Source organism: Calonectris borealis, chromosome 4 (assembly GCF_964195595.1).
Source record: "Calonectris borealis chromosome 4, bCalBor7.hap1.2, whole genome shotgun sequence".
NCBI lineage: Eukaryota > Metazoa > Chordata > Aves > Procellariiformes > Procellariidae > Calonectris > Calonectris borealis.
Window position 1 is genome coordinate 85,561,754 of NC_134315.1, and position 25,965 is coordinate 85,587,718.

General features: G+C 42.7%; 1 protein-coding gene across 1 annotated transcript in view; it reads left to right on the plus strand.

Annotated features, from left to right (window-relative positions):
• Positions 1 to 25,965, plus strand: part of CFAP299 (cilia and flagella associated protein 299) — a 216,804-nt gene that overhangs the window by 52,750 nt on the left and 138,089 nt on the right. Inside the window, exon 3 of the mRNA XM_075150471.1 lies at positions 23,786 to 23,876. Within this exon, the coding sequence (XP_075006572.1) occupies positions 23,786 to 23,876 (91 nt within the window). The remainder of the gene's footprint in view (positions 1 to 23,785; positions 23,877 to 25,965) is intronic.

Below are 25,965 nucleotides of genomic sequence, written 5' to 3' on the forward strand. Positions count from 1 at the left end.
CACCTTAAAATATCTGAATGTATAAAAATACTAGGTGCCGTTGGGAAATATTACTCTTTTTTTGTTTGTTTATTTAGATTTGTAAAGCTTGATTTATGGATCCCATGGTGCTGTACTGTTCAAGAGATCTTAATGTTATAATGCTTTTTTAATTGTGCAAGGTATAACCCACATGATTTAAAGAAAAATAAGGGGAGGGGGAATTACATGCACAAAACCCCGTGTACTGAAACACGGAACTGTTAAAAGTATTTTTGTGAACCAGTCCTTTCTGCAGCGTAAGCACTTCGAGGGCCGAGCGTGAAAGCTAGAGATGGGCTACAGAAACATAAACTCCGATATTCTCGCTTCTTGACGTTCGGCATCAGGGCAATATTAAAATCCAAACTTACATCTAGCTCATAATTTCTTAGACAAATTAACAAAACTTTGGAAGGTCCTGGAATTTGTGGGGGTTTCATTCTAGTTCTGATCTCAAGCCATCTTCTGTCGTAAAGTAAACTGTACATGCTAGAACTGGCAAATTTTTTTTTTTTTTAATTTTCTTGAAAATATTTAGAGTGCTCCGTAGCTGATTTGCTGATATTAACATCTGCAACAGTACTTCTCTAAGGAATGTAATTAATATTATTCCACATGGAATTAAATGTCTTTCCAATTATTTATGACCTGATGAACTGTTTTCTGAACCCATGCTCACACTCAAGGGTCAAGGTTCACAACTTGAATTATGTTAGCAACTGCAATTGAAATGCAGACTCTTTGTAGTCATGCACTTCCAGCTGTATAGCACGTTTTATAAATAAAATACTTGCAAATCTCTGTGGCCTTAACTCTCATAACTAAATGCATTGTTGGATTTGACTTTGCAACATCAGTTGTGGTATTGCTTGTTTAAAAAAATTAATTTTTTCACCATCAAATAAATCTTTTCTCTCTTCTGGCTATATTTTCCAGATTTTCAATAAGTCTTCATATTTACTTCTTTATTTAAACTCAAACCTACTTTAAAATACACAGGAAAAAAAGCAGCGCATTACCAAAACGCTTAAGCACTTATGAAAAGCAAATAAGAGGCTTATTTCAAAAGCTCTTCAGAGGAAAATCTTAACTGAATTACTTGGAAGCTTAAAAAATAATTAATCTTATTCTCCTAATTCATGACATGATGACAGTAAACAAAATAATTGAATTGAGTTTGATATAATTTTCAAAAGTAGTTTAGGAAGTACAAACACAGTTATCTCAGCAATATGTTAGAAATTACTTTTTTGCCTTCAAATTACATCTTTTATTTAGGTGATTTTTTGTAGACGGTTTTTCAGCTTAAAAGGGAATGAGAGTTTCTAAGATACCTTGAGCTCTAGTGTAAAACTTTCTAGCTCAAACCACTTGTAACAAGCTTATGTCTTATGTTCACTTTATTTTTCTTAGGAAAAAAATAGTCTAAAGCTGTTACCGTCTTTGGAAGTTGCAGGGCAGACATTGTTTCCTGCTTCAGATGTCACGGTGTATAGGACTGTCAGTTTTCAGGTACTTGGTGAAGTCATGGGCCGGATTCCAGCCCGTTTCCAATAGGTAATTATTTGTTTGTCAATATCGAGTTCCAATGCACACATCAGTAACCTGCTCTGAAGGGCTAATTAATCAGATGGTGTAAGGAGCTGGCATATGTAACTCATTTTTTTAGCTAGCCCTTAAAGACAAACATGGGAAGGCATAACGCAATTGTTCAACTTGTCCTCTCGCAGGCCCAGCTAAAGCTGAAGTTCCTCACCCCAAATCTGTCTTCCAGCTACTCTTTTTTGGTCTTTCTAAGACAATTAAAACTCTCTTTTTAAAAATCCCTGCACATGCCCAGGTAGCATGAGGAGACGTTGGTGTACAGCTCGTGCTACAGAACTCCCTTGAGCGCAGGAGTTGCGTCGTCCGAGGAGAAGGTCTCTTGTGCTTTGCAGCAATCAGCGAGGCTGTAGAAGTGTAACTCCTTGGTTCCTCCTTCAGTTCTGTCGTAGCGGAAACCTGTCTTTCCTTTTCAACCAGCCCTTTGAGAAGCTCATAGAAATTACATGAACGAACAGACAGTGGCTATGTTTGGATTTGTATGGCTCCCAGAGCATGAATTTCCCCAATTTTATCATAAAAAGGTGCAATTCCCAATATCAGGTTAGGTTTTGTGAGGAAGAGTAACCTAAGAGTAAAACAAAGCAAAGCGGTGCCTGTCCGGGCAATGCTTGTTTGTTTGTTCTCTGGTTAAACGTTTTAACCTCATTATGATTCTTGTAAATGGGTCCAGGAAGGCTGAAGAACTGTAAAGAGGAACCACATGCTACAAAACCTTAACTTAAAACTTTTATTTTCCTTTTTAAAAATACTGCAGGTTTTCTAAATTACAGAGCACTTCTCGCTACTATTTAGCAATTCAGGACGATGTTCATAGTAAGATGGATGAGGTATGAGGTATTATATTAGGGCAAGATTTACTTCTTGGTAAAATCTCAGTTTCTTGGATTAACCCATTGCCAGTGAGCTTGTTTGGGGATATGTGTGGAAGCTGAGTACTGTGCTACCTTTCGTCAAACGTAATAAAACTACTATTTTATACTTGGAAGCACACATGTAGCAAGCATGTAAACTCCCAATAATAGAATTTTAGTTTAATGTCTTCTTTTTTTATTGTTATATATTTAAGATGTTGGGCCAGACCCACAACTGTTGTCATCTGTGTAGCTCTACTGAAGTTAATGGAGCTTTACCGAAATGCATGACATCTCTATGTATGTGCGTGAGAGAGCTGGAAACGTAGTTCAGCCTTCCCCCCCCCCCCGCCTTCCGCCTCCATAAGTGCAGCTCACGTTCTCCCCGTGTGCGTGGTTAGGACTAACAGCATTTTAATAATTGTAAGTTGCAACATGGGTGTTTTAGGTTAATGAAATAATTACTGTATCTTGAGTTAAATAAGCTCAGGAGCCAAAGGTGAAGGAGTTGATTATCCCAGGATAAAGATATTATCATATTTAAGAGAACACTGGTAGTTTATTTAAAAGATTATACTCGTGCTCTCCATCTTCCTCTGTTAGCTACTAAAAATCTTCTTTAGTGGACATGTTTACAAATCTGTTCATCCATATTTCCTCAAATACGGCTGTAGCAATGTTCACCTTGTCTTCCTATCTTGTCAGTTCAGCTAGTATATTTATTTTCTTATTTTTAAATCCGTTTTTCCATGGAGTAAAAAAATCAGTCTTTCCTCACCCTGAAAACTTAAATTCAGCACAGAATTCAATGGCTTTTGTATCTCAAGAAAGGTAACTTCCTTAGGCTCTCATACAGGTGGGATGCCCACTCATTTGTTATCTCTGACAGGTCAATTGGTTGTATAAAGCTTTAGCGCAGTGATTCTGACTTGGTCTAATTTCTGTGTGCTTTTCAGGTAATGAGATTTTCATCTCTTGGGAACATAGCAGAGTTAACTGGAAGAAGTGATTCGATAGCTCAGCAGAAGAGAAAATACAAAACCTTATTTTACTGTAAGCAAAGCGTTCTCTGGCAGTCGGAGGAAAACCTTTTCTGCAATAGCTAAGGAACTATAGTTGGGCAAAAACTTACTCTCTCAAATACATGCACAGAAATGTTTTCTTCAGTTGACTTGTGCCAAAAGCTTTTGCTTTTGTACCTTGGAATTCAGATCGAAACAAAAAGATTAACAAAAAAACCTCAAGCTGCTCTGAATTCCCTTGTAATGATAGGTATCCTGCCTAGAAATCCAGTCTCGAGCCTTGCAGTGCATGGCATTTGCTTTGGCAGCGGTCTCAAAGCTTTCAGAAATTTCTGGAACATTTCGGGCAGCAGCTGTGAGCCTCGAGTAGCGGTGGTAATTATATCAAGTCGTAGCTCGCAATTTTCAATTCCTTCTCAGTCCGCTCTCCCAGCAGAAAAGGCCTCAACTGCTTTTTTTTTTTTTTTTCTGCTCCTCGCTTTTTTCCTTTCTTAGTTTTTTTTCTTTAGCGGTTAACTGATGCACTGCCTGAAAAATCTCTTGTTGCTCGTAGCCGTAAAATGTGAATGTGTTCTGGAATTATTTGTATATATGGGGTCAGGATTCAGCCCGCTATCTGAAATAAATAATCTATTTTGCTGGTATGGTGTAAAGTCCGTGTGCTGAGGGTATCCGAGCTTTTCCCGCTTGGCAGACTGCAAATAGCTGTAATGTTTTCTCTCAAAAGTCTCAGGCACATGTCCCACCCTTCGTAGTGGTCCTGAGCATTTCTAGACAAGCTCCAGATGCTTTCACTTGCTACCACCTGGCTGCCGTAACTTATCTGTGTCAGCGTGCCCACTGGCCTTGGAAGAAGTTTGGGTAGGACAGAATTCATAAACTATTGTCCTTAAAAGTATCCAAATAGGGAGCCAAGGCTTTCAGGCAGCTTTGGGACTCCGCAAGCAGCCTTGGTGTTTTGAGATGATGCCAGCTCATTAGAGGGGTTACAGTGTGTTTTGGGGACCCAGGACCTCTTGGCAATGGGAATGGATCCTTCTACTTTGGTCTAGCTCCGCTGCATTTTCACAGCCCAGACTTGTGTTAGCATCCTCGTGCCTCGGGATGTTCCATAGGGCCCGGTCTCTGGTTATCAAGCAGTGCCAAAGCCTGCATGCTGGCACACAGATTTGGTCGTCCTGTAGTGAAAACGTTAGAGTCATCCTTGGGACCGGTACTTTGGTCCTTGGCCCAAAGACCTATCGGTTGCGGTTCTGGAGTTAAGGTGATCCTGGGACAAGTCCCAGCAGGATGCGATGACCCACTTGTTAAAGCCACGGGGATTCAGTGGTGTTATGCGTCACTGCACCAGTTGACTGCTGGAACTGTTTTGTTTACTACTACAGATGCTACTCTTTGGCCCCCCCCCCCCCCCAGGTGAGAGCTCTGGACAAGGTCCTGGGGGCTGTTCCCTGGTGGTGCCTCAGCGCGCTGCTATCCAGCTCTTCATGTTGTGTTTTTGGCTTGCTGCTTTGAGCAGCTTTCTTCATAGCTTGTTACAGTGCTGGAACCTATTTCAACTCTGTGTCTTCTTGGGTCACAACTTTTGTGTTTAAGCCTCTCGGTGACCAGGCCATTGCACTTAACATCTGCCTTAGGGGCTTGGAATGAACGTGAAATTTTTTTGAATCTGAAAGCTTGTCTTTTCCCAGAGGAAAAAAAAAAAGAAAACCATGTTGGGAGGAAGTGGGAGAAGATAGGAGTGGCTCCAGCCCTTTTGTATATTGTCAGCAGTTTCTCGTTTTGCTTATGTGGACAAGGATGCTGATCTTGGGAAGCAGACTCATTGAACACTCCTCCATTGTAGGTGGAAGAGACAGTCCCTAGAACTGTATTTTATTGCTAAGGCGTTATCAAGTATGTCAGTTACTGATCCAAATAATAAAAGATCGCTCTGGTGGAGACCCGTCACTTTGGTGGAGAACCAGTTGGCAAATAGCAAATTATTTCCATGTGGTACAAAGGAGATTTGCTGTCTTCTGACCATTTTCAATAAGTAAGGCAGATTTCTTGCAGTGTTGATGCATTAGAGAAATAAGACGGCAGAAGCGCAGGGTTTCAGTGCTCACGTCCAGAGATAACCTAGTAATCTGCACAAACCCCATCCTAAATACCACTTTGTGAAATAATGGGGATTGACGTGCCTGGTGCTGGTTGGAAAAAATGAGCAGCTGTATGTTATCTTTTTGGCTACGCTAGCTAGGTTGTGTGGAACTTGGCCTTGAGAAGCAATGGAGATGCATGTGTTGAATGCAATTTTGTGAACGGGCTTGGCAACCTACATTCTTCTAAAAAGGACAAAAAAGGTTTTATAGCTTGGGCCATGGGTTTTGATTTTTACATGGTGGATGCTCAGCACTTGTTGAAAAGCAGGGTCACTTGAAAAGAAACAACTTGAGTTAACCATCTCTAGTCACTTCAAGAAATATATGCCGCTATGTTGTCTGCTGTAGCTTTAAATCCAAGCATGTTGCCAAAGGATAACTAGATTTGTTGGGTTTGAGTGCAGTGTTACTTAGGTTTTTAAAGTCAGCTTATGTAATGTTACGAGTAACGTTTGTTCACAGCTCACAAGCCTGCTGCATAGCAGACTGGTTACGTGAAAACATCTTCTTGTGCACAGTGCTTTCCTTTTTCTCGGTTGCTGTTATCAGAAACATCTCTGTGCTGGCCCAGAGGGACTTCCTGTAATTGGGTCCTTGAGTCATAGTTGAGTTGCATGGGGCTGAAACAAAGGCTAGATTATCCAAAGCCAAAAAATGTATTTTGCTTCAGGCATGTAGGCTGCTGATGGCCGGTGCCTTAAAGTGAGATTTCTGCTCTCACTTTTGTCTTATTTCCTATGGTTAGGTCAGAAATGAAGGCTGTTAAAAGTGCCTCCTTCTTCCTGTAGCCTCTGAGAGTGTTTATTTTTAAACTACACTTAAGGAATAGCTTGGAGATTTGGAGAGAATGTGCAAAATTAGCTTATTAATTGACTGTGACAGTTTCTATGGTCATTTTTCTTGGAGGCAGTAAGTCTCTGAAAGGATCACAAAATAAATACAGTTTAGAGCTGCATAAAAAGGTTACCTAGATCTTTGATAATAAAAATAACTAATAGTACAGCATAGGACTGGAAAAAAAGAATGGCATGAGCTGATGGTTATGAAGCAAGGTAGTAAAAATAGCAAAAGTATTGTCAATTAGATAAGAGCCTGTAGTCTCACTGCAAATCCCACTCGGTTTAAATAAATGGAACTTGAGCCCAAGTGAGATATAATCGTATCGGTTAGCATTTTGGAAGATTGTATGCATGGAATATCTTACTTTTAGACTTTTTCCAGTCTCTTTAAATGGTGTACTTGCTAAGACTTTACAAATAATTGACCATGTTGGTGTCATCCAGTAAAAGTATGCTGTAGCGCCTTTTGTCCCCTGAACGCTTGGGGTTTGCTTGCATTTACTTGCCTTGCTTGCTGCAGGTCCATATAAAGCTATTAGTTCTGTTGTTTATTTTTACTTCTGTAAATTCCACTTGCTAGAGGGAGATACCTACAGTGAGGTAATAAGTATGAATATTTTCATAGAACTTCTTTTTGTTTTATTAACGTGAGCATCAGTGTTTCAAAATGAAACTCTACCTTCTTTTTACTCAAGGGTAAATTCTAACCCAGCTGCTAACTCCGCTCCAGAATGGACATCCCCCCTTTCATCTCTGTCAAGATGATTTTACTCCCAAGAAAAACACAGGCCAATTCATATAAACACATAATCTTTGAAAATCCTGAGCAAAACATGACGTAAGTCCGTAACATAGGGGAAATTTATTTGATGGATTATGAATTCCACTTCTGTCTATTATCTTGGGGATGTGGCTTGGGGAGGGGAAGAGCGCATACACGTACATACATCAAGAGCTGCAGAACATTATTTCAAACTCCAAATTCCTGTGCAAGGTCCAAGCACGTGAGGTTCACTATAGGGGCAGTGTCCTCCTCCACCGAAGGGTTAGCGGGTGCTGCTGGTGCTCGTGGGGAGGGGGCTACGCTGCTGCAGCCAAGGTGCCCGCCGACCTGCCTTTTCCAGACCGCTTTGCTGTCTCTCTGTGGTAATGCAGAGGGGTGCCCTGGGACAAGAGAGTTGGGTAAGGACCAGGTATGCTTGATGCACAGGTGACTTCCCTACATCACCTTTTCGGCTTCTAGATAAACATGTCAGTTGTCGTTCCTTAGTGCTTATGGTTTCAATGGTTATAACAGAGCCCCGTCAGAGTTTGCAGACAGCTGAAAATAAATTCTGTCAAGGTTTGTTACCGCTTCAGGCATCTCCGTTTGAAATCTTGCAGCAGCCATGGAAGAACAGGGCGGTGGCTTTATACGTTAGGTCAGGGAGGAGGCTCTCGGGGACAGTCAGAGGGGTAAGTTATAGCTACAGGAGATCCCGAAACTGCTTCAATTTTAGTCAGACACACGCAGAAGACGCTTGGTTTTCTCACTTACTGGTGCGAGAGTGCTGGTAAAAACGTAAGCATAACACTATCTTAAAAGCATTTTTTTCAAGAGTGTCGCTGGAAAACGTGGTGTTGTAGAGAGAGCTTTCAGTCGGCTGGTTCCCCAAGTGTTGCCCTTGTTCGTTCATTACAATCCATACAAGAAATGGAGAATACTTTCTAAAGGAAGAGGGTTTCTGTCGGTGATAGGCAGTTACGGTTGAGCGAGGCACTACGATAAAACGCAGGAATCGGTGGGTAATCCTGTGTTACGCGCAAGGGTGAGGAACGTTAGGCACAGCGCAGATGTTGCTGGTCCTGTCTGGCCTCAAATCTGTGACACTTGCAGTGCGGGTGACTGCATCTCTTAGTCAGGAGTGAAAGTCTGAGTGATTTCATGCCTGCCTGTTTTCTCCTCTCCTGAGCGGTTCCCCTGGGATTTTTTTATCTCCTTCGATGACCTGGAAGGTCTGTCTTTTTCATCAGCTATTAAGTCCTTCAAAAATTATTTTGTTCTACGCTACCCATAATGAAACTTGTTTATCTGTAAAGAAACACACCTATGCCTTTCTCTACCCAGCTTCGAGTCAGCCCATTAGGTATTTTTCAGCTGAACTAGATGAACGCTTGCAAACAAACACACGGCTCTTTAGGGAACAACTTTTTACTACCTCGGCATCGCTGTGGTCTGGGCTTGACTCGGTACTTAGGCGGTTGCGTTTCACCCCGTTGCTAATGCGTGTTGCATTAGTGATAATTTCTTTGGGTGTTAAATATCTGTGGTTAAATACCACTGGATGTTCTGAGCATTGCTGTCACCTGGTATTAGTTACACTCCCACGCTCATGCTTAGGCTGTGATCCTTTGTGTATGTTAGGACAAGAGAGGCTTTACTCTCGGCTGGCAACTTAATTTTGGCGTAGGAAGGGGGATTCTCCTGTCATTTCCCGCTGATTGTGCGGCCTGTAGAGCACAGGAGTAACCAGCGGCATATGTCTTTTCGGCACAGGTCCTATGCCAAGGTTAGACGACAGCAGAGAGCTGCTCGTTCGTTGGAGCCACCCAGCTTCTGCTGGCCGTGCCCCGGCTGTGACCCACTGCCTGCTGCAGAGCAGCCGGGCGCCCCACCACGGGGGCTGCGGCGTGCCGAGGGCAGGTGGCTGGCCGGAGGCTCCGGGCACGCGTGGGTGCCTGCGGCAGGGCCGGCACCCTGACCAGCACCACCATAGCCGCCCTCTGCAGCCCCAGCCGCCACCAGCCAGCCTTCGGCGGAGGTGACAGAGCCTTGATGTCCCAGAGGGAAGGGCGATGTGCAGGTTGCTGCGGCTAACGTGCGGGTTTTTTGAGAAGTATTGTAAGGAAGCTGTGATTGCGAACCCTCGGCACGGTAATACCCTTCAGCTTTATCTGTTTCGCCGGTATTGGCAATTGTCTGTATAAGAAAGGCCAAAGAGTGAAACAGCAAAGACGTTTGCGCATTACCTATAAAATATGGAACAGAGGTCACTAAGAAATTTTGTGTGGCACCTGTGTACAAAGGATTTGGTTTAAGCCAGCTCTGTTAGTTCCTCATGCTGAGAGCTAAAATAGCTCTACAAGTGTTCCTGTCGGAAGTGAGGAGGAAGAGGAGGGAATCAAGATCTGTTGTTATTACCGATTTGAATTTTTCATTTGGTTTTTCCTACCATAAACATGATGATACGATATTCCTTCCCAATTCCCACCCCTAAAATATATTGTAATTGCAGTTTCGTGGAGTGTTTTTTTTTTGGCAGAAACATTGAAAAATTCTTTTCTATAATATGAAAAAGAACAGGAGACAAGAGGAAAGGATGGCTTCCAGCTCTCCAGACAATAATCTTCATAACAACTTTGCTGGTACATTTAATACCAAATTTATAAATCCCTAGGTGCTGGTGAGGTAGTTTCTGTGCATCAAGGACCTTAGTTGGAGTTCAGCGAATGATTTTCCTGAGTCCAGGAACTGTTTGCTCTCCTTGGTAAATGGGAAGTGAGGAGGAGGAGGAGGGAGCTTTCTTAAAACGGTCAGGTTTTTTTTTTTTCAGTACTTAGCAGTGTTTCACTACTCTGTTTATTTTTTATCCCATATGTTAGTGGTTTCTTTTTTCGTAATGGTACCAATAAGAAAATATCAATACACCAGTAAATCAGTGCAACAGTATGTATAAAATTAATTAGTGTTGACAGCTGAAATCTTTTCCACTGAAATGGTTATGAAAGCAGGTCATCTTGATAAAAGCATCAGCGAGCTCCTGAGAAATAAAATTGTTCAGAGCAATGGAAGTTGGAATGTGCGATTAAGTAAGGTCCTGTGAAATGTTCACAACGCTTGGGTTGATACTCAGCCTAGTCTTGCTTAGGAGACACTTGCTGATGTTAGTGAAGGTTTACTTAAGTTTGGCTTAAAGCCCAGTTCTTTCTCGCTCTCTCCAGAGACCTCTTCATCTCCTCCTCCGTTGCTAGACTTCAAGAAATCTCCTAATCATCAGATGCACAGCCAAACAATTGCACACAGGTGAAAGCTGAGGCAACATATTAGTAATTTAGAGGTAAGAATTCCTCCAGAAACAAAGTGTTTATTTAATGAAGCTCAAAGGAAAACCAAGAGCTAAAGGAATACGGCTACAGGAATGTCAGCTGGGAGAAAAAGGAATACATGTCCGTCTCGGCTCTGCCCCGGTGCCAGCACCCAGAGAAAATCACTCTACAGTTCTGTAGCCAAGCGGAAGTGCCTGACCTCCTGAGTGCCCGGGAAAGCTGAGATGCTGCGTGTTGGTGGTCGTGCTTCTGGTCGTCTTCTGCTAGCAGGTTTTCAGGTGGATCTAGACAAAACAGGCTGTCCCCTCTCCTCTCCCCAAAAAACCCAATCCTGAGAGTAGCCTAGAGAAGCAGCTGATGGGGCATCAGTTTGGTGGGCACGTACCGCTCGGGTCCAATAGAAGTGCCTGCCAGTTGCATGTGAGGTTTAGGATCTTGCTTTGTGGGCCGGGAGCTTCTTGTAAGACCTGAGCCTGGGATTCTCCTTGGTTGCCAGGGCGTTGCTGCTGCTCTCCCCGTGACTTTCTGTCCATACTCGCTAGCCTTCCAGCAGCACAGCCACGTATTTTTGGCTCAGTCTCTCTTTGATGTATTATATGATAGAGCTCTGGTGTGCCTGATGTTTTGTTTATTCCTGCCTGTTTGATTCGAGTAGTAGCGAGTCTTCAGTGAACTGTCTTACACTCCCTCACTTGCAGTTAAAGTGCTGTTTGGTACACATTATATTGTCTGAGTTGTTTCTGACTTCTGTCTTTCCCAAAAGCCTTTCTATTGATGTCTTGGCACAGATAATCTGTAAGGGGCCTCTTGCAAAGTTTTTGTTTTCACCAAATTGGAGGGTCGGGTTGATATTCCTTTGGAACTCCAGCTTTACTTTTATTTTTATTTTATTTGAGATGGTAACTTGTAAGGTTAATCTGTAGATGTACAGCTGTCAATCACTGCTTCAGAAACTAAACTTTCAAATACGTGTAATGGTGTATATATACTGCTCACTGTTTCCTCCAATCTGGGAAGTTACGAACGCAGACTTTCAGCTCTATTACAGAATAACTTGTATGCACAGGGCAAAATCGGTGTTTATCGTAAGCCGGTTGAAAAGACAGGTCCTGATGAAGTGGAAGCTGCTTTTCTAAAAACAGTAAATCAGAACAGCTAAGACCTAGCCTTGTGACAGCTTCTACGGTGAAACAGATCCCCCAAAATGCAAGAAGAAAGCTCCTGTTGACACTATGAGCTGTACTAGAAAACGTGTAAAGCCTCGGTACTGCAAATCATACGGTACGTAAGCCAAGTTTAATGTCCGAATTAGACTTGTTTGTTGTGTTTGACGGTAGGCCTGCTGGGTTCGGACCTTGCTTATTCTTTCTCACACATAAAGTATCTGGGTGCATAGTAGCAGCTGTAGTAAATGCTATGTTTTCAGTAATATTCAATGTTTTTGTTCTTCTCAGCTGTGTTGACTTAATTTTTTTGTAACCATTGTTGGAGCTTGAAAAGCCCTTCACCTGCCCTACTGTAACCTGGGTTGAGCAATCGCATGCCTGCCTACCACATAATAGGGCTTTAGGACTTAATAGGAATATTGAACACAAGGGCAAACACAGGTGCATAACTTCTGGCTTCCTTCTCATTTGCATAATAGCAGCCAAGTAATTGAAGTGGAGAATGGTCAGGCAGCCAAGCACAGAGAAGATAAGAGCACCTCATTTAAGGGTGCTGCCTTAAATCTTTTTGCTTTAGAAGTGTATTTTTTTGCCCTTCAGAAAAATTGGACATGGAAAATGGAGCATTTGTGAGGTGGAGCGAGCAGGTGTATGCTGGCTCTCCCTGTTCCACTCGAACCTGCGTTTGCGAAGTATTTGTGTCCGTCAGCCATTGCTCCAGCCTTATTCCCAGCAGTAGACTCCGGTTTTGTCAGTTATTTTGAGGAAACTGGGAGCAGCCTCTGGCCATCCTTCCCAGTGTGACATCTCTCTGCCCAAAGCAGTTAATTTTTGGTAAGAAAGCGAAGGAAGAAGGGGTCTTCAACCTGTGTGATATTAAAGCACTGGCTGAATCTGGTGGGAACCGATTAAACCTGCAAGGCTATTAACATTCATTTAAAAGCAGCAAATACGGAGGACCTTATTTAGTCTATGGGAAAAGCTAAGACTGGTACTTTTGTTCTCAGTTACTAGAGTAGGCATGGAGAATGGGTCCAGTGAAAGAGCGTAAATCAGGTGACAGTCGTGCTTAATGTTTGGGTAATTGTAATGTGCTGGTAGTCAGCAGGAGAAGGTGGACAGAGTGAGGCCAGGTGTGGAGTGGAAGCAGTTTCTTTAAAGATCATTCCTCTGTTGTGGCTTTGTCCAAAAGCAGATTTTTCATTTGGCTGTTACAGCAAATTCTGTGTTGTAGTGGAAATAGAGATTATCTGACTTTTACCCGTACTGTTGCACCTGTTAGTAAAATGTTAGCGTGTTCTCATGAAATCCGTTTTAAAAGCCGTCTCTTCTCGGCAGATGGCTAGCAAATCTTGACTGCCGTGACCCTGATCCAGCCGTGCACTTCCCGACGCCTGGAAGTGTCCCGGCAGCTCCCCTTCTCTGCGGAAGGCACTGCCGTCAAACAAGGAGAGCGGTGTGCGTGAGCCAGGAGGCCAGGGAGGTCGGTGACTGTGGCTTTGGTGCTGTGTGGCTCCTGCTAAGTGGCAATAGCTCTTTATAGCTCACTTTGCCCGGTTAGAAATGAAGGATTGGACTGTGATACAAAGAGTAAAAAGGGTTAAGAGGTGGATGTTGTTTCTGAGAGTTGGAAGTAAGAGTTTTATCGAAGAACTGCAACTTTGGGGCACCGTTTTTACAGTTTAAGATAGTTCAATCATTTGGCTTCGCAGGAGAAAGGTTGTAAATGCACTGGGGTGTCTTCTTAAATCTACTTGGTTGGCCTATCCAGTGAATGGCCTCTTGATGAGTATCTTTATCGTCATGTCTAAGTTTTTCCGTTACTAATAACATCCCAATTCCAAGTTCTGCCACGTTTCCAGAAATGTAGTCGCATGCAATAAAATGCTTAACAATTACAGGTTGTTTATTTTCTTTATACTGAATTAAAGTACTTTTGTGGCCAGAAAAGGTAGATATTGTAATATATGTCTTAAATAGCTGGTCAGGCGTTTCTGCTGTACATTTGTACATCTGGTCCCGTAGGTGCCTAGTTCCGCATCTCGGTTCCTTTTCTGTAACCACTTGTGAAAAAACAATTCTTGGTGAGATTAGATGTCCCACAACCACCTCGAGACACGTCTTTATGAAACATGAAATCTTCAGTTCTGCATGTGACTTGAATACTACAGGCACAAATGTGGCAGATGATTCCCTTAGCCCCGTGTCTTCGGAAGGCACTCTCAGGGGTCACCGATGGCTTGGGGAAGTCACTCCTGCCATTTAGGCAATTTGCGGTTAGCCGGGACGCTCCCAACGGGGCTTTGACACTTTCTCTGGCTTCTGAAAAACTCTCATGGCGTAGGGGGAATTGTTGAGTGTTGGGCATCTCTGAGCTAGCTGCTGTACTGCTCCGCTCCCAGTCCTCCCTGTAGCGTAGGAAAGGGAAGTTCACATGCCGCAGTGCTGGGACCGCTGGAAGCATCTCGGTAGAACGGTGTACAAATGGCATGTCAGTGTGCCCCAGCTATCCCTGAGAACCCCTTGGGCGTCTTCCGTCATGACTGGTGCCATTGCCCAGCTAATCTGTGGGCAATAAACCCTCTGGGCTTACTGTCCTTCAGTACAAGTCAGCTTGAATTGTCCTTCAAAGGGAAAGGGCAGTGAAAATTTATACAGATGTAAAAGTACTTGTTTCATAGACTGCGATCGAAGCTTAGGTGTGAGATTTTTTGCTGAGAAATCATCAGCTGCTTTAGTCTTTATACTATAAATGAGAAACGGACATCCTGTGAAGGGCTTGACTTGGCCTGGAGGCTGAACTACATATTGCAGAATCCTTGCAGTCATCATCATGACTCTATTAAAAAAAAACCGAATCACAAAAAAACCCCCAAAGCCAAAACCTAAATCGGTAATACCTGAAGCAAACCCCTTTTTCTGGTAGCTTGTGTGTGAGACATAATGGTATACGTGGACAACCCCCCTCACTTCTATCTTATTCGTGAAACACAAAATAAGAAAGGAACTTTTTTATTATGGGGAAAATAATTATTTCTATGCATTTTGGAAGAAGCTGGGTCTTTTCCTTATTACTTCCGGAAGCAGAAGACTGGGAGTCCTAAGCACTACTTTTTCCTGTAGTAGTAGCTGTAGCATCTGTGCAGCACAGGAGTAGGGTGTAACAGCTGTACAGTACAGTAGCCTCTGCAGTCCGAGTCTGCTTTTGACATAGGTGCTGTTGAAAAGTTCCGAAGGCCTGCAATGCTATGTAAATTTTGGGTTTGTTTGGAAAAAGAGATTGTTTTCCTTATCTGCAAGTATCATTTTCCTCTTTGACAGAGTCATTATGTAAGATGCCATCTGTAATTCCCATTTTGCGTATTACAAAATGTTACTCGGTTTCTGTGTTACCTGTAAATTCTATATTTTAAGGTCGGTTTCTCAGTAGGTGAGTAAAAGCAACAATTAGATTAGAGCAAGATTACTTTTGTTGCGTCTCTGACATAATTCCCTCAGGTCTTGTCATTTTCTCAAAGAAGTTAGAGGGTTCTTTCTCTCCCATTTTTACTTCTGGGTGTTGAGTCTCATTCTGTCTTGCGAGCCTAACCGGTTGATGTGAGTTTTGGAGGAGCTATTGGTCATGGAGATAACAGCCTGTGGGGCAAAAAAAAAAAAAAAAAAAAAAAAATCCAGTTTCATTCCTCAACAGTCATGATTGAGGTGTGATACTAGTAAGTCTTCTAGATGGTAGTTTCTCTTTTTGCTGCTGAAAAAGGGGGGCTGTGTTTCTCTCCTAGCTTTTTGATGCCTTTCTGCAATACAAACTGACAACGGTGTGGGCCTAATTGCTCACCACGCGATGCACGGTCCTATTTCTCCAGATGGCTCTTTTGCGTCGCCTCGCAACCGCTGAAATCTGAATCGAGGTCTCACGGCTGCTCTGACTTGGCCTGCTGCTAGTCCAGCTTCGAATGAGCAAAAGATATATCCCACAGCCAAACTGAAATGCAGCTCCCTGTCATGAGCTGCAGCTCATCTGCTCACTGTGCCTCCCAAAGTCAGCTGAGCTTTTGTCTTGAGTTGAAGAGTGCAAGTCCAATTCTTTCATGCCAAAGGCACAACACATCGGACATGTAGTTATCTTTTCGCACAGATGGTGAGCTATGACAGCAGCACTAGGAAAAATCTCTGAGTTTCTTCCCTTCCTTGTATTAAACAGGCAGCAGTGTGTGTATTCTGGGGCCTTGACCAGAGCTGATAAAATAACTTTTTTTTTTTTTTTTTTTTTAAACTTTGTGAATGTTGGATGAGTGACAGGACCATGTTACTGGTAGCTCGGACCGTTTGAAATATTGGTGCCGGTGTTTTGTCAGGTGTGGGCTTCTGAACGCAAGCCAAAGCTGCGGTAGCTCTGAAAAGTGTTCCAGAGAAGAGCATAAGCAACTCAAGTGTTTTTTAAAAAAGTCATTTATTCCATGGAGTTTAAAATATCATGTAGTAGGTATAGTTGTTACAGTTCCTTGTTCATTTTACTGAACAATGAAATGTATGGTATTAAGGTCCCTACAAAGGTATTTCCTGGATGTTCAATTATGTAACCAGCAATCAAAAATTTTATAGCAGATTTTACAAATGTTTATATGCCCCAAAATGTCCAAATAGTTGAAAATTTTGTCTTCTCTTTCTATATAATTCCTCATCTAATTCCTTGAAGTCAGGAATGGTTCTTTTTTAACACAGACACACAGTGGTAAAAATATTTTTAAAATGAAGTTGCGCGAGAAACAAAATAGTACGTACTGTGCACTTCAATGTCAGTATGCCCTGGCCCGTTCATAACAAGATCTTGGGGTTCCCAAGCTCCGTGGGAGCTTTGCAGGGGGCTTTTACGGGAGTACATTTAGGCTGCAGAGACCTCAAAAACTGTTACAAGGACTTTGTGAAACGGGGCGCAGTCACACTGGACCCAGTTCTGCCCATGTATACACTCCTTTCTGTTGAGGTCAGCGTTAAGCTCCTTGCTTGCCGTGCCCTTACACCCAGAGCTTGGTCTTGCTGTAATTGAAAAGTTTTGACACTGTTTGAGAGATGGGACAGTTCTATAGTGCACAAGGTCATGAACAGAAATACAACAGATTTTAAGTTCGTTTGTATTCTGCTCTTAGCCATGCCTTCCTGCCTAGGTCCTCTGCTCTTGTGATGCTACACACCGATGTAATGAAATGGCAAGCAGACGGACAGAGGCTCTATATGCAAATGCTGTTGCCTAGTACCTTTTGATGCCGTTATTTTAGGTTCAAAGAAAGTTAAATAATTGTCTTTTCCTAGCATCTTTGTCTTTGTAAAATACAAGAAAGATCACATACTGGTTTTACCTTTCGCTGTTGCTTGTAGCAGCTCCGGTTAACACAATACGTCAAATTGGATAGTAGGATCAGCGGGCTTTATTTTACAAAGCTAAACCGAAAAAAGTGTTTCTTTAAAACCTAGACCTCCTCTTCAAGCAGCCCCATATGACGTTTATTTAGAAATGAAGTGCTTTCCCTGTATCTCTAGGCAGAGACATCTGTGTGTGGAGTAGTCCAAATCCAGCTTGCCGTTTCAGTTGATGTTTTGAGTGCCTGGTTTTTTTGCCTTATCACTTGACCACAGTGAAAGTACTGCTGGAGAGTAGGGGACTGGACCCTGAGGGTCAGACTCAGGCAGCTCATTGTACAGCAGTGTGTTTTTGGTTTTTTTTTCCTTGTTTCTTTTTTCCTTTTTAAAATGGAGGCAAACTTGTAGATGGATTCAGGTAATCATGGTTTAAAGGATTTATGGTTGTCACTATCTGGTGTCATTGCAGTTTGAAGACACTCGGTGTATTGTTTCATTAAAATTACAAAAACATGGCACCGTGCAGTAAAAATCAGCCGCACGTATGTCCTTGCTGATCGGTCTTGGCAACGCTGGTATACTGCCTTCGTTCTTACTTTATATAGCCCTGGTTGCGTGTGGTAGGTCAGCCAGAGACTGCTTTCTGACTTTGCTTATCTTTACTAGGATTTTGATGGATGTTGGCTACCCTTGCACGAGTTCTTTTTTAAACCTCGCATCCTGTGTGAGGCGAGTTAGCTGAAAGGGGCAAGTACGCTTGCAGCGTTAGGTCTGTCGGGAAGGGAGGAAGGCCTGAGAAGGTGCATTAGCAGGTCTCAAGAGCCAGTCTGATACTCCCACAAGGCAGCCTGCAGAACCACGCTGACGTTTGACGAAAGCAGTATTTTACTGTGGAGGCGGTGCGTTTTCTTGTCCTTGCAGAGAAGACTTGCTAACAAAAAGTGGTTTGACCAAGCTTCCAGTTCGTGTGACTGAACATAAACGAGCAAGCGTTTGCATTACTACAGTGTCTGAATGCTCCCCGATGCCTTTTAAAGTGCTGTGCCTCTTGCGGAGTCCCAGGTGGCCTTACTGCGTTTGGCCATACTGAGCTGGAGAAGTAGAGTCATCCCAGCTTTTCGGACTGGAAACGAAGGCGCAAGAAAACCGAGCGAGTCGCCAAGCTTGCGCCGCATATTTGTGACGGAGCGAGATGATCAGCTTGGATCTCTCCGGTCCCAGCCTTACACCCTGGTCTCTAAGGTATCATCTTGTACTGTAGTCTCTCCCTTCTTTTAAAAGCGTGCATACCTCACGTAGAGAAAACAGATAGACATCTGATGTCTTGGAACAGTGCTCAAGTAATAGTCCTGCCTCAGGACACAATGCTGACAATGCGTGGCACTGGGAGGTTGAAACTTCAAATGTTTTAAAATAAAAAGTACGTGTCTTGAGATGGGGGAGAAACTTTGGGACTGAGTTCTTACGCCTCTCTCCCCACTAATCCTGGGGCAGGTGTTTGCAAAACACAGCTGCTTTGCAGAAGTTAGGCGAGAATGTGCATTCCAGTCTGGCTTTCTGCTGAATTGGAACACGGAGCGTACTTCTGAAAGAATAACAGTGTGACTGTTAGATGTTCTTCCCATTATCTCAGTCAGATAAAAAACATTCTTCAGGTCAACAGGGCTCTCTAAAAGTTAAACTACATTGTTCTGTTTCCAGCTGTGACTCCAGTGCTCTCAGGACAAGCCTACATGGTAGAAGATGTAGGAAAAGAAAATAAATGAAGCCCTAGGGAACCATAACAAAATGGAAAAAAAGCAGTGTAGCCTGTCAAAATAAGAATCAAGGAGCCGTAGCCCAAGTTCAAAAAGAGGTTTCCGTCTTTCTACTTCACTAACACCTATCAGTGAAGACCAAAAAAGCATGCCGCAAGCAAAAGGCGTCTGAACTGGGAATGTGAGAAGGGTGTGTGGGATGGTGGAAGATACTAGGAGCTCTTGGAAGGAGGAGAGCAGCTTGGAAGGAACAAGATAGTGTAGAAATGTATGGGTTCATAAGTGAAACTTTGAGCATCCTGAAGTAAGAATTGTATTTATGCAGTTAAAACCAGCAACCAACAGTTTGTAGTGTTAGTATCACTAGGAGTTTCTGTATGCAAACAAGTGCCTTTAGAAGAGTATCCCTTCTGTTTTTGCTAAACTGTAATACTTCTTGTCAGTATTGCTGCCGTTGAAGGGCGCTGTAGTGAGGAGTGTTAGTCATTGTTAATGCTTCCTCTTCTGTATCTGCGGGAAAAGCGTATCTTCAGAGGGGAGGAGAAGTTAATATAGGAATTAGTATTCAACACAACTAGTTATGGAGCATTTGCCACTAGGTTGGTGACAAGAATACCACGTTTGAAGAGACATGCTGTGTTATCTTTGGATACGTTGCTTCATCTTTGCCTGTCTCAGATTCCCGTTTGAAAAATGAGAATAGTAACCTTCTCCTGTATTTTACGTTTCCCACCAGGCTTTTCTGTGTCTGGGTGTTTGGTTCCAAAGCTCACCAAGACAGGAGGGTTGGACAGCACCTAGCACAGTAACATCCTGCTCTCAATGTGGGCCTCTACCCACGTGGTGCGGGTAATAATTCAAAATATCATCGGTCAGAAATGTACAGTGACGAGTACGGGTGACCGCAGTTAGCATCAGAGTGCCTTGTCAAGAGATAATGCTGCCTCGTAAATCGGGCTTTCACTCTAAAGCATCCGTCAGCAAGTATGCTGAGGCACGACCTGAGTGATAGGAGTAGTTTCGGGCAGTGCATGAATGTTACGGTTACATATGTGATGCTGGAGATGCATAAATTTATGCTAACAATGAAATATTTTGTGCTGTCCTTTTCAAGGGCTGCTGTAACCTGCAAGCACGTTTTCTATACTAGTATGTAATTCATAATCCTCTAGCTTTGTGAAGGACCTGATACAGATTTTAAGAAGGAACTTTTTTTTTTTTAATTCATTTAAACGGTAATTTTTAGATCACGGCAAGTTAAGTAACCCTCATGAGACAGGAGTAGCGTTCGGTGGGTGCTAGAGGGTTCCTCGCCGCTCCTCCCTGCTCGGAGAACTCCCTCACCTCGCCTGGCAGGAAGCTGGAACAAACGTTTACGTGGCCTTCATGAATTCCTGATTAGTCACACCCCAAAATTTCAGCCTGTTTATGTGTGTGGGAACTTCTGCAGAGAGGAATGCCTTGATCTTTTCTTCTCAGTCTTCTGCTGCGATGGTAAACTAGAGTGCGGAGAATGGACGTGCTGCTGTGGCAGGGAGAGAAAAATCTCCTTTCGTTCTCGAAGACTGGCTAGTAACAAACGCTCATACAAAGTTCCCTAAATGCCGCATCTTCCTAGTGAATATGTGGCCTTATTCGGATGATCACCATGTACAACTGGAACTTTTTAAAACTAATTCGGTACGCGCTTAAGTCTCCAGAAGCTTGCAATTCTGTATGTACAGTTTATTAAAGTCAAGCTGGTTTTTTAAAACCAGTTCAAGGCAAATATATGCCTGCAGAAGCTTGCGGTTCCTTGTGGACAGTTTAAGTCAGGTCAATTACTAATTGATTACGTTTGATACTGAAATGAGCCTGGTATAAGCCAATCTGAAGAATATTTATGTGACCTTTGGTTCTGTTTTAATTACCTTAGTTGAAAATCTCCCTCAAGGTAAACGGGTGCACTTCTTCTGCGTGGGCAAGCCCCGAGAGGAAAGACGGATCTCAGAGCGGGAATGGCGAGGCGGAGGATGCACATCCCGAGGGGCAAAGAAGTGAAAAAAAAGAAGAGTCAAAGAAACAACACACACATTCATGCAGGAAATAAAGGAGTGAATCCTTGCCAGTTAAAAAAAGTGGAAGGTCTACCAAGTAGCTCTTTGTCCCTACCTCCAGAAATACTTGCTTAGATGCTGGGGGATGCTTCCAGACCCTGGAGTTTTAGAATTCAGGCTTTAAGTGTTAAGCTCCTTGTTCTCTCTAACACTCTTGTTTTCTAAACCTATAAAGATTTCCCTCGGAATAGCCTGAGCTTGTTTCTGCTTTCTTGTGATTCAAATTTAACAGCGATACCTTCTGCTATTCTTCAAGCAGCAATAGTACATATAGTAATAGTATATATTTAAAATGGGATTTCAAAGAGGTTAAGTGTCTGATACAGAGGACACATCGCATGGTTTTTTTTCTGCATTCACTGGTCCCATGAACTTTTTTTTTTATACTTTTAGGCCATTAGGGACATTGTCGTGAGGGTAATACGATGTTGATATATTTCTAAAAACATTTCTCTAAATGAACAGATGTTTCATATGTTTCTCAGATATGACTCAAGAATAATTTTTCTTGATTTTTTTTCTTGGGGGTGAGGGTCTTTTGTCACCCCCCCCTCATTATTACAAAAAAGCAGCCAGTTAATACTAAGCTCTCCTCCAAGTGATCTTGCTTCTGTGTCACTTCAACCGTGATGTGTTGCATTTCTAATGTTTTATTTGGCCATAATGTTGTTGTTGATGGTTTTTCTCACGGGCCATAGGAGAATGAATTTTATTTTAGTCAAATACAGACTTCCCCCCCCCCCCCCCCCCCCCCATTTTGTAGATCTTAAGCATCTTCTACAGAGGAAGGGGGGCTTTGTCGCTGAGAATAGCATATGGAAAATACATACGTATCAGATGATGCCTTTTCTTATCTTCCATCTTTCAGAAGTTAGAGTTGCTCAAATAGACCCCAAATAGTCAACACAGCAAGGAAGGCACAATAATGCCCTTTGGAATTACCTTAAGGATTGTGAAAAGCCGCTGCCTTACACCTGTGATGCACCTGTGGTATTTTAGCCCTGTGTTTTAACACCCCGTGATTTTTGACCTAGACAGGGCCACCCAGTGATAACTCATATTTTTCAGAAGAAGTGCAGCTTGATTTCAGGCATGGCTCAGTGTGTTATAATGCAGAAGTAACGATATTGAGTAAAAAAGAAGTTTTAGACATCTTAGTGTTCTGCAAGTGGGTCAGTGATTATTTTGCTGGTGATTGAAGGATGGGAGGAAGACAAGGTTTTTAAGGAAAGGTGAAGTCTCATACTGGGACATAAGGTTTAAATGGATAAAACCACATAATCTTGCAGGTACCCATACCCTTCTTCTGGTGCAAAATAGGAGCCGCAAACTTCAAGTGAAGTTGGCTAGAACAGTTGTTAAACGTGGATTTATTGTTGATTTAGTATTAATCTCTGCCAGAGAAAGGAAGACTTCGGGAATCTAGAATTGTTAACTGGACAGGAAAAGGCAAATTTGATACACCATTTCTTATCCGTCTTTTACATCTAATTAATTGAGGTGTTGTAATCCATATGTTAGTCTGTCTTTTTGTATTTTTACAGTGCAGCAGATGCACTTCTGAAACGGCTTCGAACTAACGTGCTTCTGGATAACAGCTGGTAAAGTGGCCAGAGGTTGACCCGATAGCTCTACATGAGATTTTAGAAGCTCAGATGGTTAGGCTTTTCTCTCAGTTTAAGGACATAACCATGCGTGCCTATATTTAAAAACTTACCAAAGGGAATTTTTCAGTTTTTGTGGCGCACTCGATACTATTTGAAACTCGATACACTATACACTTAATAGAAAGATCTTTATTGATGCTGTATTCTGTCTATTAGATTGACAAACGCTACTGCTTTTCATTGGAATACTCACATCGAGGTAGTGGGGGGATGTAATAATCCCTCCCCTTTCAGGTAGATCTCTGCTGAACTCAGAGGCACTGGTTTGCCTTGGGTGCCTGAGAGAGTGCTTTCCAGCCAGCAGTCACTGCCTGAGGCATTAAAAGGAGAAAAGTGCCCAGCGAAGCCACTTCAGTGCAGGATTTAGGAAGTCTCCGCTTCCTTCTTGAGTGTGCAAAGTACGCTGGAGTGAGTGCCATGACCCCGGCAGATGGAGGAGGGCTTTAGATTAGGCTGAGAGACTTGTAGAAACTGTTTTAAGGAGTCACGTTTCTGTTGAAGGGTTTGTCCAATATTCCGTGCTTTTGTCCATCTGATGCATGTTTACTATTTTTAATGACTGTTTGAATTCTCGAGCGCTATGTTCAAAGGCTAACAAGTAATTTTTAGTGTATGGTATCCTTTCTTGTGGTTTGTTTTTTTTTTGTTTTGTTTTTGTTTCGTTTGGGTTTTCTTGCCAGTTTCTGTGGAACAAAATTGCTTTTTCTTTTCATGCTTCGTACCTAAGGATACAGAAGCTATATTGACCCTCCTCCGCCAGGCAGGCTAACTATGTAGTAGTTCATTTGATTACTTGTTGGCTGGAAAGTAAGGTATTAAATCTGTTTAAGTTTATATTGGTACACTGTGAAAATGCGGTATTTGTATGTAAACATGACATCGGCCATAATTTTGGAGATAGAAAATAAGCGCTTGGATTATTCTGGATATATAATCGAAAATGTGCGTTAGCAGAAGTCACCTTTTGATGAACTACTATTACATCGTACATCTGCAGTAGTGATGAATTTTGAAGAGGGGTTTAAGGGTTTGTAAAAGCAGAGCAGGCAATAGACCAATCAGCTACGATAGGGTGAGGACTGTCTCCTTATATTTACACGACGCTTAACCCAACAGTGAGCCCAAAGTCTATGGCAATAATTAATAGTAATAACTGTACCATTCTTTTTCTAGGTCACTAGCAAGTATAGGAAAAGAACTGAAAGATAACTTCTTGCGGGCCCTGGCAGAAAGGGAGGAAGCCAATCGCACTGGAAAAATTTCTGTGAGTACCTGCGAGATCACAGTCTTCTTTACAGCTTAAAAAGGAATCTGACCAGGAAAAAAGAGGTATTTTACAGGACAATTTCAGGTGGAACATTTGAAAAAAATTATTTCATTTAGGAGGGATTGCTTGAAACCTAGAAATTTGTTGCCGTTCATTTTTCTTTTTAAATAAGCAAAGCATATGAAAACACTGCCCAGAAGTCTACATAAGGTAAGTGATGAGCGGAAGGATACAAGAGGAGGAACATCTAGTGAAGCGTATTTTGATTTCATAAGTAGTTGTAGATTCCTGCCTTGCAAAATTCACTCCCACGTGTGCTTTAAAGAGGGGAAGATGGAGCCTGATTGTTGGGAGAATCTCTCTGAAACTCATTAACGTTGGTGCTATTGGAGTTAGCCTGCTGAGTTTGGATGGGTTGGGTCTAACGTGGGAATACGGCCCGGTGCCTCCTGACGCAGCCAGCTCGTACACGCTAGCAGAGCTGTCTGTGCGCTGTGCTTGCCGGGGCGTTACTTGACCGGGACTGTGCTGTCAGAGGCCGCTTGGGGAATCTCTCCGGCTCTGTTTGTCACTCCCCCACATTGATGTAGGTATGCTCGGGGGACAGTGTCGCTGAAGTTGAAATTGCCACTTGTAAATACAGCTGGATCAATAGCCTTCGAATTAAAGGGAGGATGGTTCTGTGTACTTGGCTTTTTAATAGCTTTAGTTTTGCACAAAGAAGAATTTGTGCCCGCATGCTATATAAGGAGGGAAGTTTTGAGTTTCGTGATTTAAGTTCGATCTGCTTCCGTTTAAACCTCATAACACATTTGAAAATGAGCCCAGAATGGATGTCCTGGTCTTACTGCTGTGTTAAGATAGAATAGTGCTGTTCCTTGTCTTCTTTATGGGGTAGCAGGAGCCCGCATTTTTGTCTGTTAGATTGCCTCTTACCTTAAAGAAAAAGAAACGTGACTGCAAAGGCGGCGCTGGCCATTCTGGAAGTCAAAAGTGGTTGTGATCTTACTTCCTGGTTCTGCTTGCTTAGGATGTGATCAGGCATACACTGATCAGACATACGCTAATGATTTTTTTGCTTTCCTTCAACTCTCCTAATGGAAGTAAAAGCATAACTTCCCTCCCTCCCTCCCATAATTCTGGGGTCGATATTTATTCTTTTATGGCTAGCTAATTAATCTCTAGAATTTGCAGAGGAAATGCTGCCTGAAGTGTGGTTCCACAACATATGTGAGCAAGCTTTCTCATGAAGCTTCAAATACCTTGTGGTTTCAGCTGGCTGACAAATATCCTGGGAATTGTGCTTCTTGGGATATTGAGGCATTTCTATGGGAGAAATAGGACACAAAATGTTATGTGTGGCAGATATGAGATAGGATGGAAAAACACCGTGATGGTTTAGCCTCGAAAATGGCAGCACTCTGTGACTTATTGCACATATTTACCATAATGTTAAAAAAGAAAAACGCAATTGCTAGTTGTAGCACCTTACTCTTGTAGTTCCCTTTCTGTCCGTAGTTTTCAGAGCATCCTATAAAGGCAATGTAGTTTCTTCATTTTACAGATGGGGGCACTGCTGAGTTAGGCAGAACCCTTCCAGCCCAGAAAAGGGCTGTCGGTTTGTACTAGCAGGTATTTCTGGCTTTATGTAAAGGCAGCAGGGCTGAGCCCAGCGCTTCGGACTGCCTGAGACCTCCCTCCCAGACGGGTTGGTTCCAGTCCCCCTCACTGTGATGACGGGGTGCTGCGTGGATCTGGGGGTGGGAAATGAAATGTGCTTTTCTGTGACCATGGAGGGCCTAAGGAGGCCACTGGAAAGAGTCGAGGTGGACGCAGAGCAGTAGCATTCATGGAGCGCCTGAAACTGGATCCAGTGCAGTCCGGGAACTCCTGGAAGTTTCTGCTAGAGATTCCCCTGCTTGGGTGAAACTCAGCCCTGAGAGACTGGACAGAAAAAAGTAGAATAGGTTCATATGCTTAAAATGGTTTTGTTTTTTTTTTTTTTTATAACTCCTTGGGTTTACTAAACCAAAAGAGTTTTTGGAGGGATTTTTTTGTTTGTTTCCTTTTTCAGGTGCTCTGAGGC